Source organism: Danio rerio, chromosome 9 (genome assembly GCF_049306965.1).
Source record: "Danio rerio strain Tuebingen ecotype United States chromosome 9, GRCz12tu, whole genome shotgun sequence".
Taxonomy (NCBI): Eukaryota; Metazoa; Chordata; class Actinopteri; order Cypriniformes; family Danionidae; genus Danio; species Danio rerio.
The window spans coordinates 56,455,001-56,468,394 of record NC_133184.1 but is presented as its reverse complement, the minus strand read 5'-3'; the positions used below and the strand labels follow the sequence as shown (position 1 = coordinate 56,468,394).

Below are 13,394 nucleotides of genomic sequence, written 5' to 3'. Positions count from 1 at the left end.
TTTTATTTTTTTATTTTTTTATTTATTTAATTAATTATTTTTTTATTTTACCTCACTTATTAATTATCTTATTGCAATATTAACCTAAAAAAATCCAGCTGGACAATTTTTTAGGTCAAAAGGTTCAACACTTGAACTTTTGGGAATTTGTGGGTTGGAGAAGCAGAGGTAAATCATGACTGTGTGTGTGTGTGTGTGTGTTCGTGTGTGTGTGCGTGTGCGTGTGCGTGTGCGTGTGTGTGCGTGTGCGTGTGCGTGTGCGTGTGTGTGTGTGTGTAGAGTCGGAGCCACAGGCGTTCGGTGTGCCGCTGTCTCAGGTGATCTTCAATGACCGTCGGCAGAAGCAGCAGCAGGAGGAGCGAGAGCAGCGAGGGTCTTCACCGCTGCATCTCCACACACACACGCGCAGAAACACCAGCAGAGATCTGTCCAGCAGCAACTCATCCCTCAGCTCATCCTCAGAAACACACACTGACAACAACAACACACCACAAACACCAGAGACGGCGCTGCGCTCCAGACGACGGGTACAGCAACTTACACATACACACACACACACATACACACACTCCTAATAATGTCAGGAAAGATTATTACAGATGACCAGTCATATATTATTATATTTTGTGACAGTAATAAACAGAAATAATATATCTGCAAGATCACACTACAGACTTTTTCAGACTTTTCATTTTGCACTTCAATGTGTGTGTAGGGCGGTGTGTCTGTGGACTGCATCACTGATCTGGATGACAGTGACTCTCGTCTCCTGGAGGCTCTTCAGCTCTCCATGCCTGTGGATCCCAGCAGCGAGAAGAAGAAGAAGAAGAAGAAAACCAGCGGAGAAAAACTGAGCCTGAACCCCATCTACAGACAGGTGCCGCGCGTGCTGGACTGCTGCTGCCAACACCTGCAGAGATACGGTCAGTTCACTACTGTACTACACTGTCTGTACTGGATAGATGGATAGATAGATAGATAGACAGACAGACAGACAGACAGACAGACAGATGAATGAATGGATGAAGAGATAAATATATAGACAGACAGCCAGACGGACGGACAAATGGATGGATGGATGGATGGATGGATGGAAGGAGAGATGGATGGATAGATAGATACAATGATGGAGAGATGGATAAATGGATAGAACAATAGATGGATGGATAGATAGACATAGACGGACGAACGAGCGGGCGGATGAATGTATAGATAGATAGATAGACAGACAGACAGACAGACAGTTTTCAGAGTTCAGACTAAACAGATTTCAGACTGTTTTCATGTAGACCCTGCTGTAACAGAGCTGGTTTTTGGTTTGCTATTGTAAAGGCCTGCAGACGGTGGGAATCTTCCGCGTCGGAAGCTCCAAGAAAAGAGTTCGGCAGGTAAGAAATGAATCCTCAATGTTCTAGAGATACTGAAATTAAATAAATCATTTAGGACTGTATTTATACTTTAATGCATTTTATTATTATATTGCAAACAATCACAAGTAAAAAAAAAAAAAAAAACTGTACGTGATATGAACACAACATAAATATTATAAACACACAATGAATTGTCAGCACAAAATTCATCCAAATAAGGAAAAGTGTTTTATTTTGTTTTATTATTATTTTTTATTTAAATTTAATTTTATTAAATTATTTATTTTATTTTGTTTTATTACTTTATTTATTTACTTTATTTTAATAATGTTTTTATTTAATTTTATTTTTTAAATTTTTATTTTTTATTTTGTGTTAGTTAATTATTTTTTTATTTTATAATAATACATTTTTTTATTATTTTTAATTTAATTTTTTTTAAATTTAATTTTGTTTAGTTTTATTATTATTATTATTATTTAATTTTTATTTAATTTAACTTAGTTTTATAATTTTTTACTTCATTTTATTTTATTTTATTATTTTTTTTATTAATTTTGTTTTTATAAAAAATTAATTACATTTTTATTTGATTTTTAATGTAATTTAATTAACTTTTGTTTTATTATTTTTATTTTATTTCGTTTTATTTTTATTTTTATTTTATTTTCTTTTATTATTTTATTTATTTAATTTTTATAAAAAATATTTTATTTTGTTGTTTTACATTTTTATTTTATTTTATTATTCATTTTATTTTTTATTTTATTTTATTTTATTTTTCATTTTACTTTATTTTGTTTTACAATTTTTAATTTACTAAAACTTTTATTTTATTTTTAATTTAATTTAATTTCATTATTTTTTTATTTTTTTATTTTGTTTTTTTATTTTTTATTTTGTTTTATTATTTTATTTTTTACTTTAATTAAATAATTAATTTAATTTACTTTAAATTAAAATTTAATTTTATTTTATTGTAATTTGTATTTCATTTTATTAGTGAAATTACAGCAAAAAAAATACATACAGTTTTATACCCTAATGCATTTTATTTTTATATTGTAAACAATCACAAGTAAAAAAAAAAAACAGGACACAACATATTGTCAGTAATTATACATTTATAATTACAAATGATCACAGTAATTTATACTATAATTAATCATCATCACTAAAGTCGTGCTCATGATAGACCTAAGTTACAGTAAAAGTAAATAAAAATAACTTTGCATCCAACTTGGCTTTGCAATCAAAAATGTGATTATAAAGAAGGTCAATGGGGCAAAAACAGCCACCAACATAACCAAAGAGGAGTCAGTCTCCCCAGGGTGTTTTGTTGAGTTTTTCAAAAGGATTTTCCCAAAACTTGTGTCAAAATAAGATTTGTCCCCAAAAATGATCCCGTTTGCTGAAACACAAAGAAAGTTGTGGCCAAGTTAAGACTCAAAGAGTGGATGAAAACACCCCAACAGCACACAAGGATTAACTGTAAACTATAGATTGGTGCATTGTGTGGTCAAGTGTGTGTGTGTGTGTGTGTGTGTGTGTGTTCCTGCAGCTGCGCGAGGCCTTTGATCAGGGTGCAGAGGTGATTTTAGACGACCGTCACAGTGTTCATGATGTGGCGGCGCTGCTGAAGGAGTTTCTCAGAGATATGCCTGATCCTCTGCTGACCAGAGAACTGTACGCCGCATTCATCAGCTGCGCATGTAAGACACATTTATTACCATTTACTGTTTTCAAATTCAGGGCAGCATGTTGTTTCTGTGGTTGCACAGCAAAAAGGTCATTGGTTCGAATCCCAGCTGGGTCAGTTGGTGTTTCTGTGTGGAGTTTGCATGTTCTCCAAGTGTTGTATGGGTTTCCTCCGTGCTCTGGTTTCCCCCACAGTCGAAACACATGCCCTATAGGGAAATGATGAACTAAATTGGCCATAGTGTTTGTGTGAATGTGAGAGTGTATGGGTGTTTCCTATTGCTGGGTTGCAGCTGGAAGGGCATCCGCTATGTAAAACATATGCTGGACTAGTTGGTGATTCATTCCACTGTGGCAAACCATGATGAATAAGGGACCGTCCATACTCTAACTCCTATTACCCTCAATACATAGCATGTTGGAAGTGAATTCAATTGGAACTACAAACTTGTGGGAGAAAAAGTTTAAACAAACTACAAACATGGTGGAAGCTTAATTGATTTGAAATGATCTCCCACAATGTTTCTCTGTGTGTTGTTTCTGCAGCTCTAGAAAAGTCGGAGCAGCACAGGATCATTCAGCTGCTCCTCTGTCTGCTGCCCGCCTGCAACAGTGACACCCTACAGTGCTTACTGCACTTCCTGTCCACCGTAGCCAAACACGCGGAGAATTCCTGTGACGAACACGGAAACCAGGTGCGGCATCTATTTTGCACATCATCTACATTTAACTGCATTTTAGGAACAAATTATTTGTTGTTGTTTTTTCTTATAGTTGTTTTGTTGTTGTTGTTGTTTTTTGTTGCTGTTCTGTAGTTGTTTGTTATAGTTGTTGTTTGTTGGTTTTTTGTTGTTGTTGTTCTATGTTGTTGTTGCTGTTGATGTTTTGTTGTTTTTGCTATTGTTATTTTGTAGTATTTTGTTATAGTTGTTGTTGTTGGTTATTGGTTTTTTGTTGTTGTTGTTGTTTTGTTGTTTTTTTGTTGTTGTTCTTGTTGTTTTGTTTTTGTTTTTGTTGTTCTATTCTTTGTTTTTGTTTTATTCTTTGTTGTTGTTGTCATTTTCATTGTTGTTGTTTTGTTGTTGTCGTTGTTTTGCTGTTGTTTTATTGTTGTTGCTGCTGCCATTGTTCTTGCTGTTCTGTAGTATTTTGTTATAGTTGTTGTTTGTTATTGTGTTGTAGTTGTTTTGTTGTTTTATTGTTGTTGTTGTTTCATTGTTTTTTGTTATTGTTACTTATTTTTGTTGTTGTTGTCATTGTTTTGTTGTTGTTGTTTTGCTATTTTTGTTATTCTTATTTTGTTGTTGTTTTTGTGTGGTCTTTTGCAGTTGTCGTTTTGTTGTCATGGTTGTTTTACTGTTGTCCATGTTTTGTTGTTGTTTTCTGTGTTGTTGTTTTTTTTATTCTTGTGTTGTTAATGATGTCATTTTGTTGTTTTGCTGTTGTCTTTGCTGTTGTTGTATTGTTGTTGTGTTGTCAGTGTTGTTGATTTTGTTGTTGTTGTGTTGTCAATGTTGTTGTTTCTGTTGCTGTTTTGCTGTTGTTGTATTGTTGTTGTGTTGTCAGTGTTGTTGATTTTGTTGTTGTTGTGTTGTCAATGTTGTTGTTTCTGTTGCTGTTTTGCTGTTGTTGTATTGTTGTTGTTGTGTTGTCAATGTTGTTGTTTTGCTGTTGTTGTATTGTTTTTGTCGTGTTGTCAATGTTTTTGTTTCTGTTGTTGTTGTTTTGTCAATGTTGTTGTTTTTGTTGTTGTATTATTGTTGTGTTGTCAATGTTGTTGTTGTATTGGTGTTGTTGTATTGGTGTTGTTGTGTTGTCAATGTTGTTGTTTTGCTGTTGTTGTATTGGTGTTGTTGTGTTGTCAATGTTTTTGTTTCTGTTGTTGTTGTTTTGTCAATGTTGGTGTTTTTGTTGTTGTATTATTGTTGTGTTGTCAATGTTGCTGTTGTTTTGGTGTTGTTGTATTGGTGTTGTTGTGTTGTCAATGTTGCTGTTGTTTTGGTGTTGTTGTATTGGTGTTGTTGTGTTGTCAATGTTGTTGTTGTTTTGCTGTTGTTGTGTTGTCAATGTTGTTGTCGTGTTGACAATGTTGTTGTTGTTTTGCTGTTGTTGTGTTGTCAATGTTGTTGTATTGGTGTTGTTGTGTTCTCAATGTTGTTGTTGTTTTGCTGTTGTTGTATTGGTGTTGTTGTGTTGTCAATGTTGTTGTTGTTTTGCTGTTGTTGTATTGGTGTTGTTGTGTTGTCAATGTTGTTGTTGTATTAGTGTTGTTGTGTTGTCAATGTTGTTGTTTTGCTGTTGTTGTATTGGTGTTGTTGTGTTGTCAATGTTGTTGTTGTTTTGCTGCTGTTGTGTTGTCAATGTTGTTGTTGTTTTGCTGTTGTTGTATTGGTGTGGTTGTGTTGTCAATGTTGTTGTTGTTTTGCTGTTGTTGTATTGGTGTTGTTGTGTTGTCAATGTTGTTGTTGTTTTGCTGTTGTTGTATTGGTGTTGTTGTGTTGTCAATGTTGTTGTTGTATTAGTGTTGTTGTGTTGTCAATGTTGTTGTTTTGCTGTTGTTGTATTGGTGTTGTTGTGTTGTCAATGTTGTTGTTGTTTTGCTGCTGTTGTGTTGTCAATGTTGTTGTTGTTTTGCTGTTGTTGTATTGGTGTGGTTGTGTTGTCAATGTTGTTGTTGTTTTGCTGTTGTTGTATTGGTGTTGTTGTGTTTTCATTGTTATTGTTGTTTTGCTGTTGTTGTGTTGTCAATGTTGTTGTGTTGTCAATTTTGTTGTTGTTTTGCTGTTGTTGTGTTGTCAATGTTGTTGTTGTTTTGCTGTTGTTGTATTGTCAATCAACAAATCAGTGTGTGTGTGTGTGTGTGTGTGTGTGTGTGTGTGTGTGTGTGTGTGTTTTGTGTGTGTGTGTGTTTTGTGTGATTTAGGTGATGGGCAATAAGATGACCTCACTGAACTTGGCCACAATATTTGGGCCGAATCTCCTGCACAAACAGAAGAGCTCAGAGAAAGAGTTCAGCGTCCAGAGCTCCGTCCGGATGGAGGAAAGCGCAGCCATCATCAGTGTGGTCCAGTACATGATCGACAAACACCACACACTCTTCATGGTACACACACACTCAATTATAGACCACATACTCTTATTATGACACATACACTCATTTACACTCCTGCAAGTTTTTAACGTGGCAAAAACAGCTTTGATTCTATCCAAAGATTTATGCACAAAACTGGATTATTGCATATTTATATATATATTGCAATATTCATCACTTGTTAATAAACTGGAGCAAATATCAGCCAGAAAAATGTTGTTTTCCATAATAGGAGAAGCCACTGTGGGTCATTTTTTGTATAATAATTGTGTTGTGCCAAAAAGTGCATATAATGTATAAAAGTGCATCATAAATATAATTATATATAATATAAAATAATTATATAGCAGTATATAGCAATATTATATAACAGTTTCATTAGTATTGTGATTTATTTATTTATTATTTATTTATTTATTTAAATTAAATTTAAAAAATCCCAAATTTCTGTTTATTGGTGGATTTTTTCAGCACTAATCATAATAGTTTTATTAACTACTTTCTAATAACTGATTTATTTCTCTTTGTCATGATGACAGCACATAATATTAGACTAGATATTCTTCAAGACACTAGTATTCAGCTTAAAGTGACATTTAAAGGCTTCACTAGGTTAATTAGGGTAATTAGGGTAATTAGGCAAGTCATTGTATAACAGTGGTTTGTTCTGTAGACAATTCAAAACTAATATTGCTGAAGGGGGCTAATAATGTTGATTAAAATGGCTTTTAAAAAATGTAAAACTGCTTTTATTCTAGCCGAAATAAAACAAATAAGACTTTCTCCAGAAGAAAAAATATTATAGGAAATACTGTGAAAGTTTCCTAAATTTGTTCAACATCATTTGGGAAATAATTGAAAAAGAATAAAATCCTGTCATAATTTCAGCTGTAATTGTATTGTTGTTGTTGTTGTTTGTTAGTGTAATGTTGTGTTCTGTGTCTGTCAGATCTCTGCAGAGCTGCAGAATGAGGTGCTGCTCAGTTTGCTGGACACTGACAGTGATGTGGTGGATTATCTGATGAGGAGGAAAACACCACAGTGTGAGTAAGTGCTCCTGTGTCTTCTCAACTTCCCCTATATGATTCACTCATTCATTTTTCTTCGGCTTAGTCTCTAATTTATCAGGGGTCACCACAGCGGCGAAACACAGGAGGCATCAGAAACAGATGCCCGAGCCACCTCAGCTGACTTCTCTCAATGTGGAGGAGCAGCAGCTTTACTCCGAGCTCCTCCTGGGTGTCAGAGCTCCTCACCCTATCCATAAGGGTGCGGCCTGCCACCCTGCGAAGTAGACTGTATACAAGATCTTGTCCTTTCTGCCATGACCCAAAGCTCATGACCATAGGTGAGAGTAGGAACTTAGATTGACCGGTAAATCGAGAGCTTTGTCTTTCGGCTCAGCTCCTTCTTCTGCACCGATCCGCCTGTCGATCTCATGCTTCATCCTTCCCTCACTCCTGAACCAAACTCTGAGATACTTGAACTCCTCCACCTGAGGTTAGATCTTTCCTCCAACCTGCAGATGGCAAAGCACCTTTTTCCGGTGGAGCACCATGGCTTTAGACTTGGAGGTGCTGATTCAAATCCCAGCCGCGTCACACTCGGCAGCAAACCGCCCCAGTGCATGCTGAAGGTCCATGTCTGAAGAAGCCAACAGAACAACATTGTCTGCAAATAACAGAGATGAAATCCTGTGGTCCCCGAAAGGGACCCTCTCCAGCCCAAGGCTGCACCTTGAAATTCTGTCCATAAAAATGATGAACAGAATTGGTGAGAAGAGGCAGCCCTGCCAGAGTCTAACATGCACTGGAAACAAGTCTGACTTATTGCCGGCAATGCTAACCAAACTCCTACTCCAATCATACAGGGACGAGACAGCCCTTAAAAGTAGTGGTGGGCAAAGCGAGGCTTCGTGAAACACTGAAACTATCGAAGCAAATGTGTCGAAGCTTCGAAACGTTTCGAAACACCACTCTACGGTGACACCTAGTGGTCATTTTATTTGTATTTCACTGAAACAGCTTCAGCAAAGAACAGTTGAGCAAATTGAGGTATGAAACCCCACTTTGTAGCCTAGAATCTGAAAATGGTTTAGTCGAGCGGTTAGAGTTCGTGACCACCATGTGGGAATAATGGGTTCGAATCCAGACGGAAACAGTTATTTCGAAATGCTTTAATACCAGTTAGTAATGCTTTGTTATTGTATCGTTTTGTTTAAACATCGCTCTGACATACGAATAAACACCTTGTAAATAAATTTGTATTCTTTTGTTCATAAAACAGGGTTGTTGCTAGATCAGACACAGTTGTGGCCAGAAGTTAACAATAATTATTTATATTATTATTTAAATTTCCCATTGTGTTTTATTAACGTCTATCCAAAACCTAAACCCATCACAGTACTGTAAAAATATGAATTATTGTTTTACAGTGTTACAAAAATTATGCTAAATTGATGGCGTATCCGCAGCTGTATCCTATCTAGACTACACCATAAAACAGAAACATGATTAAAATATATAAAATCATGATTTTGGAGTATTTGGACTAGTCGGGATTCGAACCCAAAACCAATTTGTATCACAGTACTAATGTGCACACGCACGGTCCACTAGGCCATACAAAACTGAGTAATAATATAGATCATGCCAGTCAATTGCAGATTCTCCGGGTCTTGAAACGCCTCTGAAATGATCGATGCTTTTAATCGCTTTAGTCACGTGACCTGGGTGTTTCGGATCATGCTTCGGTGCAGTGTTTCGAAACACTTGCGCTTCGGGATCTCGACACTGTGTTGAAACGTCAGTTTCACGTCAGCCATCCCTACTTAAAAGGGCGCCTCTGACCCCATACTCCCCGAGCACCCTCCACAGAACGCCACGAGGGACATGGTCGAATGCCTTTTCAAGTCCACTAAACACATGTGAACTGGTTGGGCATACTCCCATGAACCCTTGAGCACCCTGGTGAGTAGGGTTGGGTATAGTTTGGGTTTTTTTCGATACCGCTGCTAAATCGATACTTTTAAAACAGTATCGGTGTCTGGGTTTGGGGCTTGTGACTACTTTTACATGGACATCAGTGATCTAATGATTTGCCTTAGTCTGAATAAGACAGTAATATGATTCAGGTGTTTACATGAGCTGCTTTTGGAATGTTACGTGACTCCCATTTGCATGTTCTAGCCAAGCGGCAACCTCCCGCTCTCCCTCAGGAAGTCAATACGAAAGTAACTAAAACTGCATTTCATCTGAAATTCCGCTAGTCCTGGCCGCTCCTGGCTCCAAAACAGAGCAAATTTCAATTGAGCCCACTGTTAGACTGGCCAACTTTACAGCAGAAAAAAAGGTGTTTACAGCCTGGTACAAAAAAAGATTTTGGTTAATACAGCTAATATTGCCCTTCATGACAACTGTGAGGGGGTGAATTTTTTTATAACTCATCCGTTTCCTTTATATTAAGTTTGCATAATTAAGGGCGTGGCCACTTGAGTGACAGCTAGGTATCGCTGGTCGCCGTCACGTCACCTCAGCTGAATCCTGCAGATTAGCCACTGAACTCGGCATATTTATCGTATTTCTGTTGTTGTTTTATGTGGCTTTACACAGTCAGCTGCCTTTTGGACTTGTTTCCTACAATTATTAGATGGCATGGCATGCTGAGGGCACTTAATTGTGCTCACAAACCATTCACGTGGCCTCCGTTTCCCATGTGAGTAAAGTTATATACTTATATACCATCTCTATACATGTATTTGTTTTATTTAAGATCATTTATCTTTTATATTTATATTTAGAGCTGTAATGCACTCCAGAATCTGTCAGATTGATCAGCTGTAGGCTCTAGATCAGTCATCTGAAGTGTTGTCATACAGTGTTATGCTGGATTTCATCAATAGTCTTACATTAACTAACACAGACTATCTCTGAAGTGTTTGGAAGTAATTTGCGTTTTCCTCCTGTAGAAAAACATCATTAGAACAATGTTTAGTGGCTCAATGTATTACAGCAGTGTTTTTAAAAGTCTAAACACTTTATTGATATAGTGTACAACCAAGTACAAGTGGTCAGAACACAAACGAGTCGCAGGTGAGGAAGTATTAAGCGTTTTCCCAAAGTAAAGTGTGTCTGAGGCAGGTCCAAGCTAAATGCCAGCAGGTGTCTGTAGCTCCGCTCACTCTCCGCCTCTTTACCCTTGTTTGGTATCCCGCCGTGGGTGTGATGACCCGCGAACAAAATGGCGACGGTTGGCCGCGCCTACTTGTGGCTTCTTTTGCGCTCTTCAGAAACCTATGGGTGACGTCACGGATACTACGTCCATATATTTTACAGTCTATGGTTCTAGCACAGTAATTCTCAAACTTTTTAAATCAAGTACCACTTCAGAAAAAATTGTTCCTTTAAGTACCACCATAATGACCAATATTGAAATACAGTAGCGTAGTAGGCCCAGTAAAACAGCTACAGCTCTTTAAACATTGTGAATAGTAACATTAACACTGTACTCTGCTTATATATATATATATATATATATATATATATATATATATATATATATATATATATATATATATATATATATATATATATAAGAAAACAAACAAAATAATATTTCAACGTTTAAACTAATATGTGCTTTTAAAGGTTCATTAAAAATGGTAGGGTACTGTTCTTAAAAAGTAAAAAAAAACAAAAAAAACTCCTGTACTTAAATGTAAATGTCGGCCGGCAGCTAGCTCTCTGCAACTCTCACATGGTCGCCCACTGAAGCTAAGCAGGGCTGCGCCCGGTCAGTACCTGGATGGGAGACCACATGTGAAAGCTAGGTTACTGCCGGAAGTGGTGTTAGTGAGGCCAGCAGGGGGCGCCCAACCTGCGGTCTGTGTGGGTCCTAATGCCCCAGTATAGTGACGGGGACGCTATACTGCTCAGTGAGCGCCGTCTTTCGGATGAGATGTTAAACCGAGGTCCTGACTCTCTGTGGTCGTTAAAAATCCCAGGATGTCCTTCGAAAAGAGTAGGGGTTTAACCCCGGCATCCTGGCCAAATCTGCCCACTGGCCTCCTAACCATCCCCATATTTAATTGGCTGCATCACTGTCTCCTCTCCACCAATCAGCTGGTGTGTGGTGTGCGGTCTGGTGCAAAATGGCTGCCGTCGCGTCATCCAGGTGGATGCTGCACACTGGTGGTGGATGAGGAGATTCCCCCCACTGTGTAAAGTGCTTTGAGTGCCCAGAAAAGTGCTATATAAATGTAAGGAATTATTATTATTATTATTATTATTAAAGTGTTAACCTATAGTATCCTATTCATCAATACCTGGCAATGTTGCTTGGACCTATATAGGCTATATGTCATCATATTCATATTCGAACCATTTTTGATCAATTTTTAAATATATGGTGGTTGTACAAGACATGTAGGATTCCTCTGCGTACCACTAGAAGGAAGCCTGCGTACCACTAGTGGTACAAGTACCACAGTTTGAGAACCACTGTACTAGCACATAGATCAGTAACATCATTGTGTCACCAGCCTAATGTCTACTCCGCAGTTTGTGTCTGTGGTCCTTTAAGATCAAAAATCACTGTTAACGTGGTAGACTCTTGATCAGAGTAGTGTCTTAATCATATTAAAATCAGAGTATTGGTGTCCATGTAAACGTACTCAGATAATGTGTCAGATGATGTCACAAGCTGTCAAAGACAGTCCATTCCTCACCTGTAAGGTGATTCCATGAACCCTCACATTTCATAAGTTTGATGTGTTTCTCTCACACGCAACTTTTGTAAATCGTCTGCTGCATGTTGCTGTGTCAGAATCCTTGCTTGTAAAATATAGCCATACTTAAGAATGCTTAGTTTAAGCAAATTAGATGAACGCTATCATGCGTGTTGATGAAGTGAGTCGCTCGCCGTATGCGCCGTACTGCGCGCTTTGCTTTTTATACGCTACAATAACAAACGCCTGACATCGCAGATATCCGTATCCCTCACAGCTGTTTAGAATTAAACATTTAGAGATGGTGTGACAAAACGCTTACTTGCATGTGCCTTTAACGCACCCTTTTGTGCTTGTTAAGGGTGTCAGCGGATGCGCCGCTCTGAGCCGCAGCATGGCGCGCACATGACAGTTGATTACACACCAGACGTGCACATTCGCATGTTATTTAAAATGAAGCTATTCAGATGGCGCACTGCGGCATGGCAGAAATATAAACAGTCATGAGTCGTGCCTGGGCGCAGCAGACAGCCGCTGACTTGCGAATTCATGCCGCTGGACAACGCTACTGGTGCGCGACCTGCTTTACGTTCTTGTTTCAGCACCAAAATTAGGCACCGAAATTCATATGCTGATTTGTAAGGGTGTCACGATCCTCCAAATCCTCGATTCGATTAAATTTTCGATTCTAAAGGCACGATTCGATTTTCGATTATTAATAATTAATTAATTAATACCAATTAATTATTTGTAGCCTACCGTTTAAACTACCTGACCTGCATGGTCTTTGTTTTACCCATAAACAAATCATACAGTAAATGAATAAAGGCAAGATACACACATAATTACCACCTGTCAATCACTTTTTTCTGCGGGACTCGTGAATAGGCAGTGATCTGTGTCGTTATAATGGCGTCGGTAAAAAAGACGCACAACCAACAGGAACCAGCCAACAGTATCTGAGGTGTTCGCTAAAATGACTAAGTACAAGTGAGTGAAAGATTGAAGCAGTCTACTGATCCTCTGACTGCCTGAACCCACTGTCTCGAGCCTATGGCTGTGTGCGTGCATCTGTGTCTGTGTGTGTCAGAGGTAGTGAGGAAGGAGGGCTGCTCAGAAATGCTACACGCCACTGTGGATGTCAAATCGTTGTCGTTCTAAAATGCCACTTAAAAACAAAGACAGTGTAAACAGGGCCTGAGTGTGTACTTTCCGCGAGCGGATTTGCAACGGGGGCGGGCGGAGGATCGCGATGCCGGTGTTGTCTATCGGACGAACCCTAATACGTACATAGCAGAGCTTGCAAAACTGTGTGTTTTTTTGTCGAAAACCGAACGTTGTCAACATAACTCACTGGAAATCCAAAATGCTTACACACCGGCGACTTCATTGAAAGAGGAGAGGGTTTAAGCTCTGTCGACGGGTCTCCTGCGTCTGCAGTTTAACAAGCACTTCAACAAGCCGGTTTTTTCCCGCTTGGCAAGCCAAGCTGACGTGACATGTGGGCGTG

The 13,394-nt window shown here is 38.0% G+C and overlaps 1 protein-coding gene across 3 annotated transcripts in view; it reads left to right on the top strand.

Moving 5' to 3' along the window:
* Nucleotides 1-13,394, top strand: part of LOC101882360 (rho GTPase-activating protein 6) — an 84,430-nt gene that overhangs the window by 64,934 nt on the left and 6,102 nt on the right. Inside the window, exons 4-11 of one of the 3 annotated variants that reach the window (XM_073913314.1) lie at nt 280-527; nt 716-923; nt 1,333-1,388; nt 2,932-3,082; nt 3,615-3,763; nt 5,992-6,171; nt 7,109-7,202; nt 7,273-10,539. In XM_073913314.1, coding sequence (XP_073769415.1) covers nt 280-527; nt 716-923; nt 1,333-1,388; nt 2,932-3,082; nt 3,615-3,763; nt 5,992-6,171; nt 7,109-7,202; nt 7,273-7,454 — 1,268 coding nt within the window. In that variant the 3' untranslated portion in view covers nt 7,455-10,539. Of the gene's footprint in view, nt 1-279; nt 528-715; nt 924-1,332; nt 1,389-2,931; nt 3,083-3,614; nt 3,764-5,991; nt 6,172-7,108; nt 7,207-7,272; nt 10,540-13,394 lie in introns of those variants that run through there. The other 2 variants (XR_012385700.1, XM_073913313.1) reach the window with 2 other exon arrangements.